Raw genomic sequence first — 21,849 nt, forward strand, 5'->3', positions numbered from 1 at the left:
GCAGACTTGTGGTTTCTGCCCTGTACATTTCTGCTTATAAACACAGTTCCAGTTAATTTATGAACATTGCTAGCACTTGTGTGCTCTGAGATTTGTTTGTAGTTATCACTGGTGGACATAAACGCCTGTGCTATCGCAATGGCCTTGCTGAGGGTCTCTCCAATCAAAAGTTTTCGTAGGATGATGTCGTGACCAATACCCAGTACAAAAAAGTCTCTGAGCATTTGCTCCAGGTAGCCATCAAACTCACATTGTCCTGCAAGTCGCTTTAGCTCGGCGACGTAGCTCGCTGGCACGTGTAGAACCGATACATCGCCATCGGGACGCTCTCCCTCTGGTTAAGATGCTCCCGAACCAGTGTACACAGCTCCTCATACGACTTATCTGTGGGTTTCACTGGAGCCAGAAGGATCTTCATGAAGCTGTAGGTCGGTGCCCCGCAGACTGTGAGGAGGACCGCTCTCCTTTTTGCAGCGCTTGCTTCTCCGTCCAGCTCGTTGGCTACAAAGTACTGGTCTAGCCGTTCGACATAGGCTTCCAGTCCTCACCCTGCGAGAACTTCTCCAGGATGCCCACACTTTGCTGCATCTTTGCGTTGGATTCATATACTCGTCGCCAGTTATTGTGTTCCTAACACAGATGAGACTGCACATAGGGAGGTTAAAGTAACAGTGACTTCAGTCTTTATTAAGACTCTCCAGAGTGAGGAACAGGCCATAGGGGCCGGCTTATATCCAGTGCTCCCAAGGGATGCTGGGATCCCTTGGGACTTCAGAGGATGCACTCCCTGGTGGCGGAACATGGGAGTGCATGCTTTACAGATACACAACAGTGGAGGTTGCACCTTCTTCTGGAAAGGAAAACCAGAGGCAGAATGGCACCTTCGTGGAGTCGGCTTTGCCGTCAAGAATGAGCTGGTCGACCACCTCAAAGACTCCCCCTGTTGGGTTAACGAACGCCTCATGACTCTAAGTCTTACCCTATCCTCGAACCAATGCACCACAGTCATCAGTATGTAAGCACCTACATTCGATGCGACAGATGAGGCTAAAAAGGGTTTTTATTCCAACCTCAAGACATCCTTGTCCTACGTCCCCACGGGCAACAAATTGATCCTCCTGGGTGACTTTAATGCCAGGGTTGGCAAAGACACAGCCCTCTGGGGTGGCGTGATTGGCAGAGAGGGGGTAGGGAAAGCCATCTCAAGTGGCACCCTACTCCTGACAAAATGTCTAGAACACGAACTCCTCATCACCAACACCCTTTTCCGCCAGAGGGACAAATACAAGGCATCGTAGCAACACCCTCGCTCCAAACACTGGCACCTGCTCGACTGTCATCGTCCGAGCCAGGGATCGCAAGGATGTGCGCATCACTCGCGCCATGACAGGAGCTGACGACTGCTGGATGGACCACCGCCTAATCTGATCCATCATCAACATTAACATTGCCTCAAAGCAAAGGGGACAGTAGAAGCAGTTCCGCAAAAAAGTTAATTCCGGGGCACTTAGAGACTCAGCTAAGAGAGTCCTATTCAGCCAGCGCCTCACAGCCAATCTGGCGTGCCTTAATGACCCTGAGATGCTGAATGTCCATAGCGTTTGGTCTGCCCTCCAGGCCTCTATAACCAGTGCCTGTGAAGAGACACTTGGTCACTCAGAAAACATCAGGACTGGTTTGATGAAAATGATCAGGAGATCGAAGAACTAATAGATCGCAAGCGCAAAGCATTTCTGAGCCTCAAAGCAACAACCCAACTGGGGAGCTGCAAAACAACATTACAGATGGCTCAAGGCTCAGGTCCAACAAAACCCTAGGACCTAAAGAATAGGTGGTGGATGGAGAAAGGATGGAGAGTCTCCTCAATCGAGACTCTGCCTTTGACTCGAGTGTTCTTGACTCCATCCCGCAGCATCCGACCCGCCACCAATTCAGTGAAACTCCAACGTTGCACGAGGTAGGCAAAGCCATAAAACAGCTCAAGAATAACAAGGTTACAGGTGCGGATGGAATCCCTGCTGAGGCGTTAAAGTATGGCGGAGAGGCATTGTTGGTGCGGATACATGACCTCATCTCTCTCATCTGGAGGGAGGAGAGCATGCTGGGAGATCTTAGAGATGCAGTGATTGTGACCATTTTTTAAAAAGGGGACAAGTCCAACTGTAGCAACTACAGGGGAATCTCCCTGCTATCAGCCACTGGGAAAGTTGTTGTTCGAGTTCTCCTCAATCATCTTCTCCCTGTGGCCGAGGAGCTCCTCCCGGAATCACAATGCGGATTTCGTCCCCTGTGGGGCACAACGGACATGATCTTTGCAGCGCGACAGCTGCAGGAAAAATGCAGGGAGCAGCGTCAGCTCTTATACATGCCCTTTTTCAATCTTACAAAGGCCTTTTGACACTGTCAACCGTGAGGGTCTATGGAGCGTCCTCCTCCGTTTCGGGTGCCCACAAAAGTTTGTCAACATCCTTTGCCTGCTTCACGATGACATGCAGACCATGATCCTTACCAATGGATCCATTGCAGACCAATTCACGTCCGGACTGGGGTCAAACAGGGCTGCGTCATCGCTCCAACCCTCTTCTCAATCTTCCTCGCCACCATGCTCCACCTCACAATCCACAAGCTCCCTGCTGGATTGAACTAAACTACAGAACCAGAGCCTCCAGGCCAGGTTCAAGATCACCCCAACCTCTGTGGTTGAGCTGCAGTATGCGGACAACGCCTGTGTCTGCGCACATTCTGAGGCTGAACTCCAGGATATAGTCAATGTATTCACTGAGGCATATGAAAGCATGGGCCTTACGCTTAACATCCGTAAGACAAATGTCCTCCACCAGCCTGTCCCCGCCACACAGCACTGCCTCCAATCATCAAGATTTACAGCGCGGCCCTCGACAACGTGGACCATTTCCCATATCTCGGGAGCTTCTTAACAACGGCAGACATTGATGCGGAGATTCAACATCACCTCCAGTGAGCCATCGGCCGTCTGAGGAAAAGTGTGTTTGAAGACCAGGCCCTCAAATCTACCACCAAGCTCATGGTCTACAGGGCTGTAGTATTACCCGCCCTCCTGTATGGATCTGAGGCATGGACGATGTATAGAAGGCACCTCAAGTCGCTGGAGATATATCACCAACGATGTCTCCGCAAGATCCTGCAAATCCCCTGGGAGGATGGGTGCACCAACATTAGTGTCCTCGTCCAGGCTAACATCCCCAGTATTGAAGCACTGACCACACTCGATCAGCCTCGCTGGGCATGTAGTTCGCATGCCAGATACGAGACTCCCTAAGCAAATGCTTTATGCGGAGCTCCTTCATGGTAAACTAACCAAAGGTAGGCAGTGGAAACAGTATAAGGACACCCTCAAAGCCTCCCTGGTAAAGTGCGACATCACCACTGACACCTGGGAAACCCTGGTCGAAGACCGCCCGAGGTGGAGAAAGTGCATCCGGGAGGGCGTTGAACTCTTCGAGTCTCAACGCAAAGAACGTGAAGAGGTTAAACGCAGGCAGCGGAAGGAATGCACAGCAAACCAGCCCCTCCCACCCCTTTCCTCGACGAATGTCTGTCCCACCTGTAACAGGGTCTGTGGCTCTCGTATCGGACTGTTCAGTCATCAAAGAACTCTCTTTAGGAGTGGAAGTAAGTCTTCCTCGATTCCGAGGGACTGCCTATGATGATGATGATGTAACTATGTAATACTTGCCACCAAAAGGGCGCGACGGTTGGAGTCCTAATGGTCACCTGCACCCACTTGCAGCGCCAGTATAAAAGGTTGGCTGCCATGTTGTTTAGGCACTCTGGAGTTGTAATAATGAAGACAAAGGTCACACTAGGTTTAGCTCACAGTACTCCGCCTCGTGGAGTTTTTTTTATATACAACAGGTATTACCTGTAATAAAATAGTAGAGAAAAGAATCTGATGTGAGTGATTTAGATGTTCGTACAATAACATCGGCAATTGTAATTTCCAATTTTAGTTTCTAAGATTTATTAGCACTTTAAACAGAATGGCCCACTTTCTTCTGGCAAATCTGAACCTGTAGTTAAAGGTCAGTTATCAAAATGCATCCCCTGATGTTATCATTTAAGTGGTGTCAGCTTTTGCTAGGATATCATTTGTCAGCTTGCATTAGCACCTCTAAGAAGGTTGTGGCTTCAATTCTCTTCTATTCCAGGATTTCAGTATATAAACTAGTCTGGTACTAAGAGAGTTATGCATTGTCTCTCCTATATCACATTAAACAGAGAACCTGTCTGCCTATTCAGCTGCAAGTAAAAAATGTCACAGCACTGAGGGAGGGTGTTTGCCTGCTATCCTGGCCATCATTCATTGCTCAATCAACATTACCAAAAAATGGATTATTTTGTCACTGGTCTTATTTCCTGTTTGTGTGTCCTCTTGTGAAAATTGGTTGCCTTGTTTGCCTACAAAACAGCAACTGCACTTCAGAAGTAATTAATTGGCTGGGAAATGCTTTGGGACACCCTGAGAATATGAAAGGTGCTGTATATATCGAAGTTCTTTTATTTTCCTCATTTTTTAATGTTGTCAAATGAGCTAGTCATTAAAACACCATGGGGCTGAAATTGCCCCTTTCCATAAGGCCTGTTACCACCGCACATCGGCGGCCACGCCTCAGAGTGGAGTGACCGCCGACTTTTCGTGGGATGGCCGCTGATAGCCCAATTTCCCTTCCGAGGTTTCCCGGCAGTGTCCCGACCCCCCCCTTCCCCACCGCTTGCTGCTGCTGATCCGTGTTAAGTGCGTCATCACCGTGCGCACCGCCAACCTACCCCACTGACAGCGACATTCTCCTCTGAAAATCATCAGCCCACTCAGCGGTGCCAAAACCTGTTTTTTTTTCCCCCCGGTGGTTCAATGAGATTGTGGCTTCCTGCAGCGGTACTGCGGCTTCCCTTAAAGGGGAGGATGCACTGCCGCTGCCGCCATGTTGTTTTTTTGTCGGCTGACTGCCATGTGAGCCCGACAATTATTCCCCGGTTTTGGTATTGGCAGCCTGGCACCCCCTCTTGGGTGCCAGGCCACTGGCCCAGTCGAAACCCTCGCTGGTGGCCGGGTGGGCCAACGTTTTAAAATCACGGAGGCTCTCCCCTTTAAGTGAAGGGGTGAGCCGTGGTGACGCGGTGCCGTGATGACGTCATTGTGGCGGTCACTCTGCATCGCCCCCAATTTCCGCCCCTCAGCTGTTGCCACCACCGCGTATCTGCCCCTCTCGTGTGGTCACCGCCCCCATTATGAGCGACTTCCGGATCCGAATTTAAAAAAAAACAAAACAAAGAGCGGAATTTCGCTCAAGAGGCGACCTCAACCACAACTGCGGTTTAAAAACCATTGAAACGGAGTTTGTGCGCCCCGTTTCGGGTGTGGGGCAATTTCAGCCTCCAAAACTATGTTCATTTATGCCTGTTGGTTAATTTGATGAATAGCTGTGTGGCACCGACATGGAAGGTCCTAATTTTGATCCCCATTCTCTGATGAGTTAGCTGGCTTCAGCAGGGGCAGTGACACAGCTGCTGCAATCGATTGGAGCCCCACGGGTTAGGAAGGAGTAAATCAGCTCGGCTTCGGGTTCCTAATCAGCAACTCCTACTGGATGTGTGTGAGCAAGGACAGGGTCAGGCTTAGCTCTGATGCCTACTGCTGTTGAATAGCCTGCTGACACTCATTGTCTGGGCTCACACAACCGTATTGGCCACTTCTGTAAGCAGGTTAAATAAACAAAAATACTTGAAATTTAAACCAAAACAGCAGAACTAACTAGCAGCGTTGTAAATTCATCATAAGAGAAGACGTTATTTCTCACCATCCACCTTTGTTCAGGTAGTAAATCTTTCATTTGCCATACTAAAAGACGTGCGTAGCCCAATCGTTCAAACTATCATCTGGTTGGTGAGGGGAGAATGGCCCTATTGCCCTGTCTAAGAGGCAGACAGATCGTTAAACATAAAATCCAAACCTGTTATTTAATATACGTGTGCATATTTTCACAGATTGAGCAGTTTATACATGCCTTTGAAGACCAATTGCTGAGAAGTGCTCTGTTAGCTCTACATAAGGCTCGTCCAAGTTACATCAACAGAAGATACTCTACCCTCATCCATAATCCAGAAGACACTGAACAACAGTGTGAAAACAGTGAGCGCAGGTCCAGCAAAGGTTCCATACCTCACCATGCTGAATATGATGAGGAAGATTGGGCAAGTGATATTTAGAGAACTTTTACATTGTAACTAGCTGATGTATCAACCTTGTTTATAGTTTCTTATGCATTTTCTCTAATTAGTTTTTCATTAAAAACCAATCAATTCCACATGATGAAATCGTAAGACCTTCATTTCTGTGCACTGGTACACCACAATATGGGCCCAAGTTTCCACATGATTTGCGCCTGATTTTTAGGAGCAACTGGTGGAAAACGGACTATCTTAGAAATTGCAATTCTCCACACTTTTTTTTCTGCAGTTCTAGTCAGGTAGAACAGTTCTACTTTGGAACAGAATTTTTTCTTCAAAAGGGGGCGTATCCGGCCACTGACGCCCGATTTGAAAGTTTCCACAGTGAAAACGTACTCCAAACTAACTTAGAATGGAGCCAGTGAAGATTTTTGTAGAACTGAAAAAACCTGTTCTACACATTAAAAAATCAGGCGCAGGTTACAAATTAGGCATCCAGAACGAGGTGGGGGGGGGGGGAGGGGGGGGGAAGGGAAGTCATTAAATTCTATAATAAATCCTTATTTATACTTATACAAATATTATACAAATAAATCCAACCTGAATAAACATTTATAAGCAAAGAAAAGATTAAATAAACCATCTTCCTACCTGTGTGAAAGTGCTTCAGGCAGGCCTTTCGGGACCGAAGGCTGAACGGGCCGGCCCGAGACTTCGGGCAGGGCCCGTCCCCAGCACCAGATTTACAGGTAGGTGGCGTTGGGTCGGGTCGGGGAGGTTCGGTTCGGGTCGGGGGTGGGGGGGGGGAAGGGAGGGAGGGATGGAGAGGGGGGGGGGAGGGAGGGAGAGGGAGGGGGCGGGGGGGAGGTCAGGTCGGATCCAGTCCGGGAGCGGGAGTCGGGTCAGGTCCAGTGGGGGGGGGGTCGGGTCGGGGGGCGGGAGCGCGGTGCGGGTCTGGTCCAGTCGGGGAGGCAGGGAGCGGGAACAGGAGCGCAGGTCGGGTCGGGGGGGGAGCGGGTGTCGGGTCTGGTTCGGAGGCGGGGGGGGGGGACAGCGGGTGTCGGGTCTGGTCGTGGGGGGGGGGGGGGGAAAGCAGGAGCTGGCCGTGGGAGGAGCTTTATTCATGCAGCCCCAGTGAGGCCATTCGGCCAGGGCTAGGGGCTGCGTGCTTCGGGCCCCTCCCACACAGTTCGGTGCCTGGAGCTACTGCACTTGCGCGCCCACTGTAGCTCGCATGTGCAGAGGTCCCGGCACTGTTTTCAGCGAAGGTACCTGGCTCCGCCCCCCTACAGCTCGTGCTGCACTGCGCCGAGGGCCAGAGGACCTGCAGGGAGGTGGCGAATACGGAGGGTTTTTTTAGGCGCACTTTGTGGCGCGAAAAACGGGCGACCAGGTCGGGACTGCGCCGTTCTAGGCGCGTGTGGAAACTTGGGCCCAATATATGGGGTGTGCTATTCGCATCTAACATGCAGTCACATATCATCTAATATTACTCTAGTTTCAAATCACGCTGCATAATAACACTTCAGCTCAAATCATATAATAGGTAATTGGAGCCCTTTTTGCCATCTGTCATTGTTTACAATGATGTCAACTGCTGGCAAAAATAAATTTACCCTTCATGAATACCAACATGTGTGCTTCGGAAATAATACTTAACTGCATACCTTAGTATTTCATTGCCAGTATTTTAATTATATTTTTCAGTTAAATGTTGAGCTTTTCAAAGCGGGTAATGAAGAATTTATTACACCCAATGTCCTCCAATGATAGTCCATTTATAGAATTGATTAGATACAGAGTCAAACCACCTATACCCTATCCTAACAATTTGCCATAACCCCAACCTCACAAGAGAAATTCCTATTACACCAGTGTGACATTTCTATTTTCCATGCCAGCCTTGTGGCTACACGAAGTCAGATTGTCAATTTGTGGTAAATCAAGGATAGCTTTGTGATGTGGACTAGAAATTAGTTTGAGATTCATTTCACTTAAAACCTTACAGCTGACAGAGAAAGATCTTGATCCTACCAGTTGAAAATAGACTCAGATCCCTATTGAGCCCCACAGTCTTCTTACTTGAAATCCTTCCCAAACAATACCCTTATAAACCTTGTGTTTTATGACTATGATAGATTGCAAGTCCTTCCATTAAGACAAATCTTTGCAATAATTAATAATTTTATAAATTTCCTGATACATACAATCATAATATAGAAAATCAGCTTTTTGTTCTGGATATAACTTGTCTTTTTTTTCCAGGACAGAGTGTGGGTGAATGTGGGCAAAAGCTTGAACTGTATTATTGCAATGGTGGACCGACTGCTTGAACAAGGTGACACCAGGCAAGAATGTGAGCTGGAGCCTTCGCCAGTTGATCAAATCCCCCCCTCAGTATGTGGTAGGTGTGATTTCTAGTTACACAAACCATAGGAAAGCAGATAAATGACTCTGCTGCGTACTTTACATCCATCTTTCACTGGGAACACTGTATAATTCCACATTTTAGTTTAATGTTGATATTTGAGATGGGTTACTGTTACTGTTTTTGAGTTTGTTTGACTTGTTTTCTTTTTCACGTTAATGGGCAGAAAATTGTGGGCCGGTAAGAGCAGAGGTCATTGTGTTTCATCAAAGCATGTGTGGGCCAAAATTGCCCATTTCTGTAGCCCCGTTCGTGCTTCTGGGGGGTACTAACAGGGCGCAGTGGCGTTTGTGATCGGGGAGGGCACTAGCACCACTGGGAAAATTGCCCCGGAAGTTTGGGAGGCACTGTCCCAGCAGTGCCGTGTCCCGTGATTAGCGCCCCGAGCCGGCATGCAACTGGCAATGACATCATCGGCATGTCTACTGACCCCTCACTGCTCTGCGCCAATCCCTTTGTGCCTCGTGGGGGAAGTTGCTGCGTCAACGCCAGCTTCGCGACCGGACATCCGCTGCCAGGGTGCCGCTTAAAGGGGAAACCTTTAGAGCTGACATTTTTATTTGTTGGCCAACTCTTGCGGCGACCTGACAATGGCAGCCCTCGTGTCGACCAGGCCACCATCATGCAGCCCGGTGCTCCGTTTTGGGTGCCAAGCTGCTGGCCTGGTTGATGGCCTCCCGAGTGGCCCAGTGGCGGCCACCAAAGGACCAGCAAAGTGCGCAGCAGCCCTCCCCTTTAATTGAAGGGGAGGGGCGTTCTGCCTAGGGCTGGCCGCCTCTGCGTGACGCTGAATTCAGCGTCGTGCTGCCGCCTGGGGAGCGCCCCTCAAAGAAAGCGGAGCGCCAAAGACAGCGATTTGCTTCCTTTTGAGGGGTTCATGGCCACATTCCGCATCAGAGGCAGGACTTCCGGGCTGGGCGCAGGAAGTCCCGGCTCCAGGAGGTTAATCAGGACACGGGGCAATTTCAGGGCTTTGAACTTGCAATTAAATACCTTTACTGAGATTTTTTTTTGTTGTAACACATATACTAACTATGATGTTCCACTGCCTACTTCAATAAAATGAATTCATTAAGAAGCAGCCCACCTGTTTCTGTCATATATAACCCCCCCACCCCCTTAAAAAAAGTGGTAAGCTGAAGCAAGTACTTTGTGAATGTTATAAGAAATGAAGGGCTCTGGAATGTGTTCCCCCAAGGCACTAATACATCAAAGTATTGGGATGCGTGTGCTGGGCAGGTTAACGGAAGGAAGATTAGGAAGGTCAACATGTGGCTGCAGGGCTTGTGCAAAAAGGAAGCGTTCACTTATTCTTGGGACATTGGATTGATTTGTGGAACAAAAAAAGGCTGTGCCAAAGCGATGGCCTTCACCTGAACTAAACCAGCACCAGTGTCCTGGCAGCAATGGTAAATAGTGGGAGAGGGATTGAGTTCATATGGCAGCTGGCGGGGAAATTTTAGTAAATTTGAGACTAGAGAGAGAGCAGGATTAATAAAGCTGCTGGAATAGAAGTAGAATGGAAGAATGAGGTAGTGAGAGGTATAAAAATACACTGTTGTAGAAGGAGGAAGGGAAATCAAAAAATTAAAGGAGAAAAACAGAAAGTCGAATAAAGGACAACAATCTAAAAATAATTGGACCCAGGATTGGGTGGTATGTGTGGGAATGCACAAAGCATTGAAAAAAAAATGAGAGAGTGAAGAGTATTAATCATTGTATGGAGGCATGGGTTATCTTGAAGTAAGTCAGTGTTTTACAGCATTTCCACTGTTGTACAATTGTCTTGCATTTATTTACATCAGAATAGAACTACATTTTAAAACCATGGTTTGCTAATTCTTTGTGTTTGTTTTGTAAGATGACTGGTATGAAGGGCTGTACCCTCTGGTAGTTACTTTAAAGGACTGTGTCAATGAAGTGATTGACAGAGCAAAGAAGGCCATGGTATTTGTTCTTCTTCAAGATTGTGGTTCCAACATACCGCAGGCCCTGGCATTGCATCAGAGGAGAGATGTTGTCTTCAGCCAAGCAGTAAGTGCATATTTCATCACCTCATAGTGTAATACAAAGCAAATGAATGAGAAGGCGTGCATGTGGTTTAGCTGGACTACTTAAGGCAGGGACTCGGGCTGATGACAATGAAACACATACTGCTTACAGTATCATAAGCCTCTGGGCATGGCTTTCTCAAATCACCATTAATAATGAGCATTCAGATTATATTTTTCTCCAATCGTCTTCCTTTCCCTCTGAGGGCATTAATTTGTTCTGCAGTATATTTCTTTAAGCATAGCTCCTGTCCAATATGTGGTTCAAAAAAATCATCCTGAATGTGTAAGCCTAGATATCATCATAGGCAGTCCCTCGAGGTCGAGGAAGACTTGCTTCCACTCTAAAAGTGAGTTCTTAGGTGACTGAACAGTCCAATACGGGAATTAGTCTCTGTCACAGGTGGGACAGACAGTCGTTGAAGGAAAGGGTGGGTGGGACTGGTTTGCCGCACGCTCCTTCCGCTGCCTGCGCTTGATTTCTGCATGCTGTTGGCGACGAGACTCGAGATGCTCAGCACCCTCCCGGATGCTCTTCCTCCACTTAGGGCAGTCTTTGGCCAGGGACTCCCAGGTGTCGGTGGAGATGTTGCATTTTATCAAGGAGGCTTTGAGGGTGCCCTTGAACCATTTCCTCTGCCCTCCTGGGGCTCGCCTAGACAGTGAGCATCTGACTCTCAAGCAGCATCACAGCCAAATCTGACCTTGTGCTCACCCAGTGCACAGCTGCGGGCACTTTCTGGTAGGAATGACTGATAATCTCCCTATCCTAGGGGGACTACAAACAATTGGCTGAGATGAACTAATTTAGCACAGACCTGTGACTGAAGGCGGGATGATCCTATTCTGTATGGATTAGTATCACACTAGTACATGCATTTACATTGAGCCAACAGGGAGTTTGTTCAGATTAGTTAATTTGAAGTGTGACTAAAGCAGGTCAGTAACTGAACCAAGAGGTTCTACTAGACTGCCAGGGTGTGAGGCCACTGTTCACCAGGATATTGAGTGCATGCTCAGCAGTAGACTGGCGAGGAAAGCACTTTGGCTTGGAGTGTGTTGCAGAACTTTAATAACAGAGTATCTCTAATGGAATCATATAGCTCACAAGGGGCAAAGTTACTATCTTCTGCTCCCGTTGCGGAGATTTGTCATACAGAATTCTAAATTCTATTTGGGCTGGGGAATATTGCTCTGCTGTACCAAAAGGAATAAAACCATCTAAAACTGTCAGACAAGAAAGTCTTTGGAAAATAAAACCTTTTTGACTCTTGGGATTTGCTGTATTTTTTCATAAAGGTTTGTTATTTTTCCTCCATGCCTTTCACTGTTGGGACTCCTTGTCACACGGTTGTCGGTTAAAAATCATATTTTTCATTGAAACAGAGGTTTATGATCTTGTTCATCCAAATAAGAAATCTAAAAACAATAGAGAAATAAATACAGAAACCAATCATAAGAAAAGATAGAGACCAGCGGGGAGCCGAAATTCAGTCCCGCCAGAAAGTTGACGCACCTACTGTTTTTTTAAAAAAAAGAGTTTTTACCGCTGTTTCGGAAGAGGTCCCCTCTTTTGCAAAATTCGGCTCATTGTCTTTTTTTTAATCGGCCAGGAAGTTGGTCATAAAGGTGAGGGGCAGAAGTGGAGACGGGATGGATTCTCCGCCGCTGTCACTCATTGTGGTGATGTCATTACGCATCTGCATCACCACGTATCTCGCCTCCGTTAAAGGGGAGAGAATCGGCCATCAGTCGTGATTGGACACTGGACCAAAGAGGGGGTGCTCGGCTGCCTGTTTGGCAGCCTGTCGGAATCAGGGAGCACAATAGTTCGGCCGACATGGAAGTCGGCTGGCAAAAAAAAATGACGGCCGTGGCATTGGGCCCTTGCCTTTAATGGCTGCCACGTAACCAGGGCTTACAGAGGGAATCAAAGGTGCACCGACAAAAAAAGCTGTTGGGCACACCGCTCGGCGGCAATAAGATTTTTATGGCAACATTTTGTGGGAGGTGGGGGATCCTGGTGGTGCGCACACTGATGACGCAGTCACGGCCGCTCAGCAGCGGTGGGGTGGAAGTGGGGGCCGCCAGAAAACCCCCACTGCTGAATTTAGCATGCAGCGGCCATTCGACCAGAAATCAGCGGCCCTCAACTCCGCCACATGGCCGCCACAAACGGGCGGTAACGGGCCTTATTCAAGAGCTGAATTTCGGCCCCCAATTCTGCAAAACATAGAGGCAGTAGCAGAATATGACACTGGAAATGTGAGAAAAAGTAGCAGGTAACATTGGGTGATATTTTAACACAGTCCTAATAACATAAGAAATCAGAGCAGGAGCAGGCCATTGGACCCCTTGGGCCTGCTCCGCCATTTAATAAGATCATGGCTGATCTGAACATGGACCGCTCCACTTCCCTGCCCGCTCCCCATAACTGTTTGTACTCTTATCGCTCAAAAATCTGTCTATCTCGGCCTTAAATATATTCAATGACCCAGCCTCCACAGCTCTCTTGGCAGAGAATTCCACAGATTTACAACCCTCAGAGAAGAAATTCCTCCTCATCTCAGTTTTAAATGGGCGGCCCCTTATTCTGAGACTATGCCCCCTAGTCTTAGTTTTCCCCATGAGTGGAACTATCCTCTCTGCATCCACCTTGTCGAGCCCCCTCACTATCTTATATGTTTCTGAACTCCAATGAGTATAGGCTCAACCTACTAAACCTATCTTTAAAAAGTCAACCCCTCATCACCGGAATCAACCTAGTGAAACTTCTCTGAACAGCCTCCAATGCAAGTATATCTTTCCTTAAATATAGACACCAAAACTATATGCAGTACTCTAGGTGTGGCCTCACCAATACCCTGTACAGTTGTAGCAGGACTTCTCTGCTTTTATACTCCATCCTTCTTGTAATAAAGGCCAACATCCCATTTGCCTTCTTGATTACTTGCTGTACCTGCATACTAACGTTTTGTGTTTCATGCGCAAGGACCCCCGGGTCTCTCTGAACTACAGCACTTGGCAATTTTTCTTCATTTAAATTATGATTTACTTTTTTATTTTATCTGCCAAAGTGGATAATCTCACATTTTCCCACATTATACTCCATCTGCCAAATATTTGCCCACTCACTTAGCCTGTCTATATCCCTTTGCAGATTTATTATGTCCTCCTCACAATTTGCTTTCCCACCCATCTTTGTATCATCAGAACACTTGGCTACATTACACTTACTCCCTTCATCCAAGTCATGAATATAGATTGTAACAGTTGAGGCCATACCACCGATCCCTGCAGCACCCCACTAGTTACTGTTTGCCAACCGGAAAATGATGCATTTGTCTGACTCTCTTTTCTGTTAGTTAGCCAATCCTCTATCCATGCTAATATATTAACCCCAACCCTGTGAACTTTTATCTTGTGCAGTAACTTTTTATGTGGCACCTTGTTGAATGCCTTCTGGAAATCCAAATACACCACATCCACTGGTTCCCCCTTATACACCGTGCTCGTTACATCCACAAAAAACTCCAGCAAATTTGTCAAACATGATTTCCCTTTCATAAAACCATGCTGACTCTGCTTGATTGAATTATGCTTTTCCAAATGTCCTGCTATTGGTTCTTTAATAATGGACTCGAGCATTTTCCCAACGATGGATGTTGGGTTAACTGGTCTATAGTTTCCAGCTTTCTGTCTGCCTCCTTTTTTAAATAGGGGCATTACATTTGCGGTTTTCCAATCCGCTGGGACCTTCCCAGAATCCAGGGAATTTTGGTAGATTACAACCAATCTACAATCTCCACTATCTCTGAAGTCACTTCTTTTAAGACCGTAGGATGCAAGCCATCAGGTCCAGGGGACTTGTCCACCTTTAGTCCAATTATTTTGCCGAGTCCTACTTCTTTAGTGATAATGATTGTATTAAGTTCGCCCTCCCTATAGCCCCTTGATTATCCACTGTTGGGATGTTTTTAGTGCCTTCTATTGTGAAGACCGATACAAAATATTTGTTCAAAGTCTCTGCCATTTCCCTGTTCCCCATTATTAATTCCCCAGTCTCATCCTTTAAGGGACCAACATTTACTTTAGCCATTCTTTTCCTTTTTATGTATCTGTGGAAACTCTGAATATCTGATTTTATATTTTGTGCTAGTTTACTTTCATAATCTATCTTCCCCCTCTTAATTTTTTTAGTCATTTTTTGCTGGCTTTTAAAAGTTTCCCAATCCTCTAACCTCCCATTAGTCTTGGCCACTTTGTATGCCCTTGTATTCAATTTGATACCGTCCCTTATTTCCTTTGTGAGCCATGGATGGTTATCCCGTCTCTTACAGTCTTTCCTTCTCAATGGAATGTCTTGCTGTTGAGAGTTATGAAATATCTCAGAAGAACATAAGACCATAAGAAATAAGAGCAGGAGTGGGCCATATGGCCCCTCGAGCCTGTTCTGCCATTTAATAAGATAATGGCTGATCTGATCATGGACTCAGGCCCACTTCCCCGCCCGCTTCCCATAACCGCTTATCCCCTTATCGTTTAAGAAACTGTCTGTTTTTGTCTTAAATGTATTCAATGTCCCAGCTTCCACAGCTCTCTGAGGCAGTGAATTCCACAGATTAACACCCCTCAGAGAAAAAGTTCTCCTCATCTCTATTTTAAATGGGCAGCCCCTTATTCTAAGATCATGCCCCCTAGTTCTAGTCTCCCCCATCAGTGGCAACATCCTCTCTGCATCCACCTTGTCAAGCCCCCTCATAATCTTATATGTTTCGATAAGATTACCTCTCATTCTTCTGAATTCCAATAAGTAGAGGCCCAACCAACTCAACCTTTCCTCATAAGTCAACCCCCTCATCCCCGGAATCAACCTAGTGAACCTTCTCTGAACTGCCTCCAAAGCAAGTATGTCCTTTCGTAAATATGGAAACCAAAACTACACGCAGTATTCCAGGTGTGGCCTCACCAATACCTTATATAGCTGTAACAAGACTTCCCTGCTTTTATACTCCATCCCCTTTGCAATAAAGGCCAAGATTCCAATGGCCTTCCTGATCACTTGCTGTACCTGCATACTAACCTTTTGTGTTTCATGCACAAGTACCCCCAGGTCCCTCTGTACTGCAATACTTTGCAATCTTTCTCCATTTAAATAATAACTTGTTCTTTGATTTTTTTCTGCCAAAGTGCAAGACCTCACACTTTCCAACATTATACTCCATCTGCCAAATTTTTGCCCACTCAGTTAGCCAGTCTCTGTCCTTTTGCAGATTTTTTGTGTCCTCCTCACACATTGCTTTTCCTCCCATCTTTGTATCGTCAGCAAACTTGGCTACGTTACACTCAGTCCCTTCTTCCAAGTCATTTTATATAGATTGTAAATAGTTGGGGTCCCAACACTGATCCCTGTGGCACCCCACTAGTTACTGGTTGCCAACCAGAGAATGAACCATTTATCCCGACTCTCTGTTTTCTGTTAGTTAGCCAATCCTCTATCCATGCTAATATATTACCCCAATCCCGTGAACTTTTATCTTGTGCAGTAACCTTTTATGTGGCACCTTGTCAAATGCCTTCTGGAAGTCCAAATACACCACATCCACTGGTTCCCCTTTATCCACCCTGGTTTTTTTTATACCTCCTCAAAGAACTCCAGCAAACTTGTCAAACATGACTTCCCCTTCAAAAATCCATGCTGACTCTGCCTGACCAAATTTTGCTTTTCCAAATGTCCTGCTACTGCTTCTTTAATAATGGACTCCAACATTTTCCCAGCCACAGATGTTAGGCTAACTGGTCTATAGTTTCCTGCTTTTTGTCTGCCTCTTTTTTTTAAATAGGGGCATTACATTTGCAGTTTTCCAATCTGCTGGGACCTCCCCAGAATCCAGGGAACGTTGACAAATTACTACCAATGCATTCAGAATCCCTGACATTATTTCTTTTAAGACCCTAGGATGCAAGCCATCGGGTCCAGGGGATTTATCTGCCTTTAGTCCCATTATCTTACTGAAATACCATCTCCTTAGTGATTGTGATTGTGTTAAGTTCCTCCCCCCCCCCCCCCCCATAGCCCCTAGACGATCCACTGTCGGAATATTGTTAGTGTCTTCTACCGTAAAGACTGATACAAAACATTTGTTCAGAGTTTCTACCATCTCCATGTTCCCCATTACTAATTCCCCTATCTCGTCCTCTCAGGGACCATCATTTACTTTAGCCATCCTTTTCCTTTTTATATACCTATAGAAACTCTTGCTATCTTTTGTATATCTTGTTAGACTATGAAAGTAAATTAGCACAAAATATATCTTCCCTTTCTTAATCATTTTTTTAGTCGTTCTTTGCTGGCTTTTAAAAGCTTCCCAGTCTTCTGTCCTCCCACTAGTTTTGGCCACTTTGTATGCCCTTGTTTTGAATGTCTGCCACTTCTCATCGACTGTCCCATACCTCAATCTATTTTACCAGTCCACTTTAGTCAACTCTGCCTTCTTTTCTTTGTAGTCTCCTTTGTTTAAGCTTTGGACACTGGTTTGAGATCTAACTTTCTCATCGTCCAACTGAATTTGAAATTCAACCATGTTATGCTCACTCATTCCTAGAGGATCCTTTACAAGGAGATCGTCATTCATCATTCACTTTTTATTTAAAAATATTAATAGATGCATTAACGCAGCATACAAAGAAATTTTATGCAAACATTTTATCAGAGGAAATTAAATCCCTTTGTATAGTATAAGGTAGATTTTATAAATTTGAGAAATTGGATGCTGAGGTCAGTGGGTCCCGCAGGATTTCCTGTCCATTAATTTTAATGTTCTGTGCCAGGAATGTGAATTCGTAATATCTACCCTAGTAAATGAATAAAAGAGCACCGTCCTTATTGGCTCAGTGTATTCTGTAATGCGTGTTATGGTACAGAGCCTTCCAGACCAGGAGGTCTCCAGGATAATAAGGCAAAGAACGAAGAAAGGTTTGCATTTGTAGTGTGGCTTATCACATCTCCCAGAAGTGGCTCAAAGCACTTCATATACAAGGGATTACTATAAAGTGCAACCAAATTTTATGTTTGGCTGAATTCCACCATGGCTGGTGATTTTTATTGAGGGAGGAATGCTAGCCAGGAGAACGCTTTACAATTCTTTGAATAGCATCACAGAAACAGGGGAACAAGCAGACAGAGTCTAGGTTTAATTTCTCAGCTGAAGGATAGCACCTCTGAGAATCCAACACTCCTTCAGTACTGCAATGGTGTTCCTTCCTAGATTATGTGCTCAATTCCTGGAATGGTGTTAAACTCACAAACTTCCAACTCAAAGGTGAGAGTGCTGCCATATAAGCCAAGGACTTTGTTCCCTGGGTGTTCATATATCCATAAAGAACAACCAGGAATGAGTTATAATGTTCATGCACTCAACGATCTGATAACAGAATTAAATTTACAGTCATTATGCTCGTCGTAAACATTGGACCTGAATTCGCGGGCCCTACATGCCTGAACGAGGTGCACACGTGATCGTAGGGGCCCTGCAAGTTCCGGGTTTAGGCATGTGAAGCGCAAGCGCCTAAACCCGGAACTTCTCTTGACAGATCGCATGCATCTGGAAGTAAAGGGCCTCTCCGGGCAGAGAGTTGGGCTATTTGCCTAACTTCTGCCAGCGACAGTCCTTGAAATTCTTACGACTGATAAAAGCAGGTGTCAGGCCAGCTTTTATCAGCGTAATAACTTTAAAGGATGGAAAAAAACATTTTCTTCAGTAATTTAAACATTTAAAATCCTGTTACGGTAAGTTTATTTTTAGGCCCTTTTAAAATATGTAAATTTATTTTTCAAAAAATTAAACTTTTGTTTTAAATAATTAATTAAATTCCATTTTGATTTATTTTAAATGATTTAAAAAAAATGTATTTTAAGTGTTTGTGTGTTTTTGGGGTAGTCCCATTCATACTTATGGTGATTCCGTCACACAAGTATGAATGGGAATACCCCTATTTTGATTGTTTGGGCCAGTCCACGTGATCTCGGGGACGCCTGCGAAGCACCTCCATCCTTGGGATACGTGGGCCTCTATGCAGGCCTTCGCATAGAAGCCCAGGACCTCACATCTCCGAACCTCCAGGATCAGCAGGTAAATTTGTAGAAAAGATTTAGGTTGGGAGCCTCCGACCGCAATTTCTGGGCTGGATTTTCAGCTTTTGCGGTAATGACAGCGGGTTGGTCTTGGAAAAAATTTGCGCCTTCATCTGCAAAATTCGGCAGAAAATGAGGTTCCATGATTGGAGGCGCAAAACCAGGCGTTAAACAAGGAGGCTTTTGTGCCCCAGCCAAAAATTGCGGCATTAAAAAAGTTTTGTTGATTTAAGGAACTTAATTGTTGTTCAGTGCCCTGCAACATAACGTTGTATATTGTATGGTTTTCTTTTGGTAGGGGATCTTTTGTTACTTTGTTGCAGTAAAATTTATGATTCATCCTTTGCCATTGGTGTCTGGTGTCTCATTCCAATGTTCACCGGAGATGTGCCTTTATGGGGGCACATAGCGTGTCCAGTGTTAGCTCCATCCCTCAGTTTCCCCCATTTAGGAGAACCAGTCCATTATAAGCTGTCGACGTGTGACTCTTGGTCCGGCAACATCTCCACACTGCCTCCACCGTGGATGCTGTGGCTGTCCAATGGGGGCCTCGCTAGGCTCCTCTTCGTCATCCTCCTCCTCCTGAGGTGGGCCTGCAATCCCACTGGCAATGCCTGGCCCCTCATGAGGACCAAGTTGTGCAACATGCAGCACACCACAATGTATTCGGAAACCTGTTTATGGGAGTATTGAAGGCTGCCTCCAGAGCAGTCGAGGCATCGGTCTGCCTGTAAGAGATGGCACCTCTCTATCAGCACTTCCTTTTGGAAGCGTAGCCTTCTCGCACACTGCTCCTCAGAGAGCTGGAGGTATGAGCATTGGTGCCTGTAAACCCGTGGAGGCTAAGCCCTCCTCCCCAGATGTCTTCAGCTTCTCCTCATCCATGGGCCGACATGGCCAAGAGCCCTTGTTGTATCCTGACGCCGCCTAGCAATAACATGGAGCATGAAATGCTGGCGAACTAGTAATGTCCCCATTAAATTCTTTCACTGAAGATGTAAGGACACTGTAATGGCAGATAAAAGTACCACTTTCAAGACCGAGCTTCATGCAATGTGATGTGTGCAACTGTTGCAGTCAATGTGACCTGTGATGTAGGATCCTCATCCCTCCATTTAAATACGCCGCCAATACTGCCTGCTGCACCATGGGAACGCCTGGTTTTTCAAATGTTTCCTGGGGCAGGCGTATAATGAGGCGTTAAAGCCTAATTTTGCATCTGGGGCGCTAGCAGAGCATTGCATGATGATTGCATCATGATCTCAGTGAAACTAGAGGGCGGGGCGGTAAGTTTTTGCACCATCGCAAACCAGGAGCCGAATTTGCTGATCGGACAGTAAAAGCTGGACGCCTGCCGTAATGCCTAGAAACACCCTTTACCTCCCCTCCAGGGCGCAAACATGCCAAAAATCCAGCCCCCAACTCCACTCTCAGTTATTCTGCATTACACTGCCCACCAACTGCCGAATACAAATCTGTGAGCAACACCATGAGCGATCATCTAGTGTATAAATTTATTCTAAACACTGATATCTGAACGTGCATTGGCATCACAAGATTCTTTCAAGATTCTTTCATAATTTCTCCTCCTTACGTTCAAAGTAATTCCATCCCGTGGTTATTCCGTAAATTTAAATCATCATAGAAGTGCAGTAATGATGGACTATTGCAATGAGTAAATAGATTGTAGGTGCATTAGCTTCCATGTGCCTACAAATCATTGCAAAATGATAGTGCTTTAATCAGTGATACCCACGAGGACAGTGTGGGCTGCCTGTTCAAAACCACTTTGAAGAGTAACTCCATAATGAGATAACAGTTTCCTCCAGCACATCCAGCTTTCATTCCATGTTCAAAAGCTCTACATGCAAATAGAAATCCCTCAGGCCTCTATTTTCTGAAGTACCACCACTTTTATCTTTTTCAGCTGTTCCTCATGAGAAAATAACACCATGCTTTTAACTAATGTACATCAGCATGAGAGAACACACATGGAGTGATACTTCCACCTACCTCTCAGTGCCAGCAATAGGAGCAGGCAGTCATTGTATTTACAGCTCAAAAGGAAGCCATTTGGCCCATTGTGCCAGTGCCCTTCAGTTGGAGCTGTCTACTCTATCCTAATTCCATGCCCTTTCCCCATATAGTTTTACATTCTTACTTTTCAAATACTGAGTCAATTTCCTTTTAAATTGTCTCTGCCTTAATAGCCACGTAAAGCATTTCACGTTCTAATAGCCCCTCAGATAAGTTTACTCTTTTAAGAATCTTACTATTCACTGCTCTTTTTCCTAAAATGTTCTACATATTTTTCTACTATGAACTATCTGTACATTCCATTAACCTGTCCATGTGGTCCTGTATTCTCCTACATTCTTTTCTTCAATTTTCCAGATCCCCTAAGGTGGTAGTATCAGCAAACTTCATTATAATCCCTCTAGTTCTTATGGCCCAATGTAGTTTATATAAATGGGAAACAAAAGATTTTCCGGCACAGATCCCTGGAGCACAATACTACTGCCACCTTGCCCAAGTGAAAGATATCCATTTACTGTTATTCTTTACATACTCTCCTATAACCCACCCATCTATCTATTTAGTGACATTTTCTTTAATTCCATGTGATTTAATTTTTTTGAACAGATCTCTTATTTGACAGCTCATCAAACTCCTTCTGAAAATCCATTTATACAACTTCCACTGCATTTCCTTTATCTATACACACTGATTTTTGCAAACATTCAATTAAATTAGTCACACACCACCTGCCCGTTACAAATCATTTAACTGTCCCTAATTATCCCATGCCTTTCTAGGTATTCACTAATTTCATCCCATATTAACGACTAGACATTTGCTCACAATTGAGGTGAGATTAACTGACCTATCATTTCCTGGCTTTTTTCCTTTTCCTGTTTCTTAAACTGATATGTAATATTTTCACATTCCAGTCTTTTGGCATAATTACCATTTCTAACAACAACAACAACTTGCATTTATATAGTGACCTGTCCCAAGGCACTTCACAG

General features: G+C 45.6%; 1 protein-coding gene across 6 annotated transcripts in view; it reads left to right on the forward strand.

Annotated features, from left to right (window-relative positions):
* The window catches only part of inpp4b (inositol polyphosphate-4-phosphatase type II B), a 697,459-nt gene that overhangs the window by 524,933 nt on the left and 150,677 nt on the right, over window positions 1-21,849 (forward strand). For all 6 annotated transcript variants that reach the window (XM_070872076.1, XM_070872113.1, XM_070872087.1 and 3 more), the window contains 3 exons: window positions 6,025-6,231; window positions 8,473-8,611; window positions 10,497-10,669. In XM_070872076.1, the coding sequence (XP_070728177.1) occupies window positions 6,025-6,231; window positions 8,473-8,611; window positions 10,497-10,669 (519 nt within the window). The remainder of the gene's footprint in view (window positions 1-6,024; window positions 6,232-8,472; window positions 8,612-10,496; window positions 10,670-21,849) is intronic.

The sequence above is a fragment of the Pristiophorus japonicus genome, chromosome 2, assembly GCF_044704955.1.
Source record: "Pristiophorus japonicus isolate sPriJap1 chromosome 2, sPriJap1.hap1, whole genome shotgun sequence".
Lineage (NCBI taxonomy): Eukaryota > Metazoa > Chordata > Chondrichthyes > Pristiophoridae > Pristiophorus > Pristiophorus japonicus.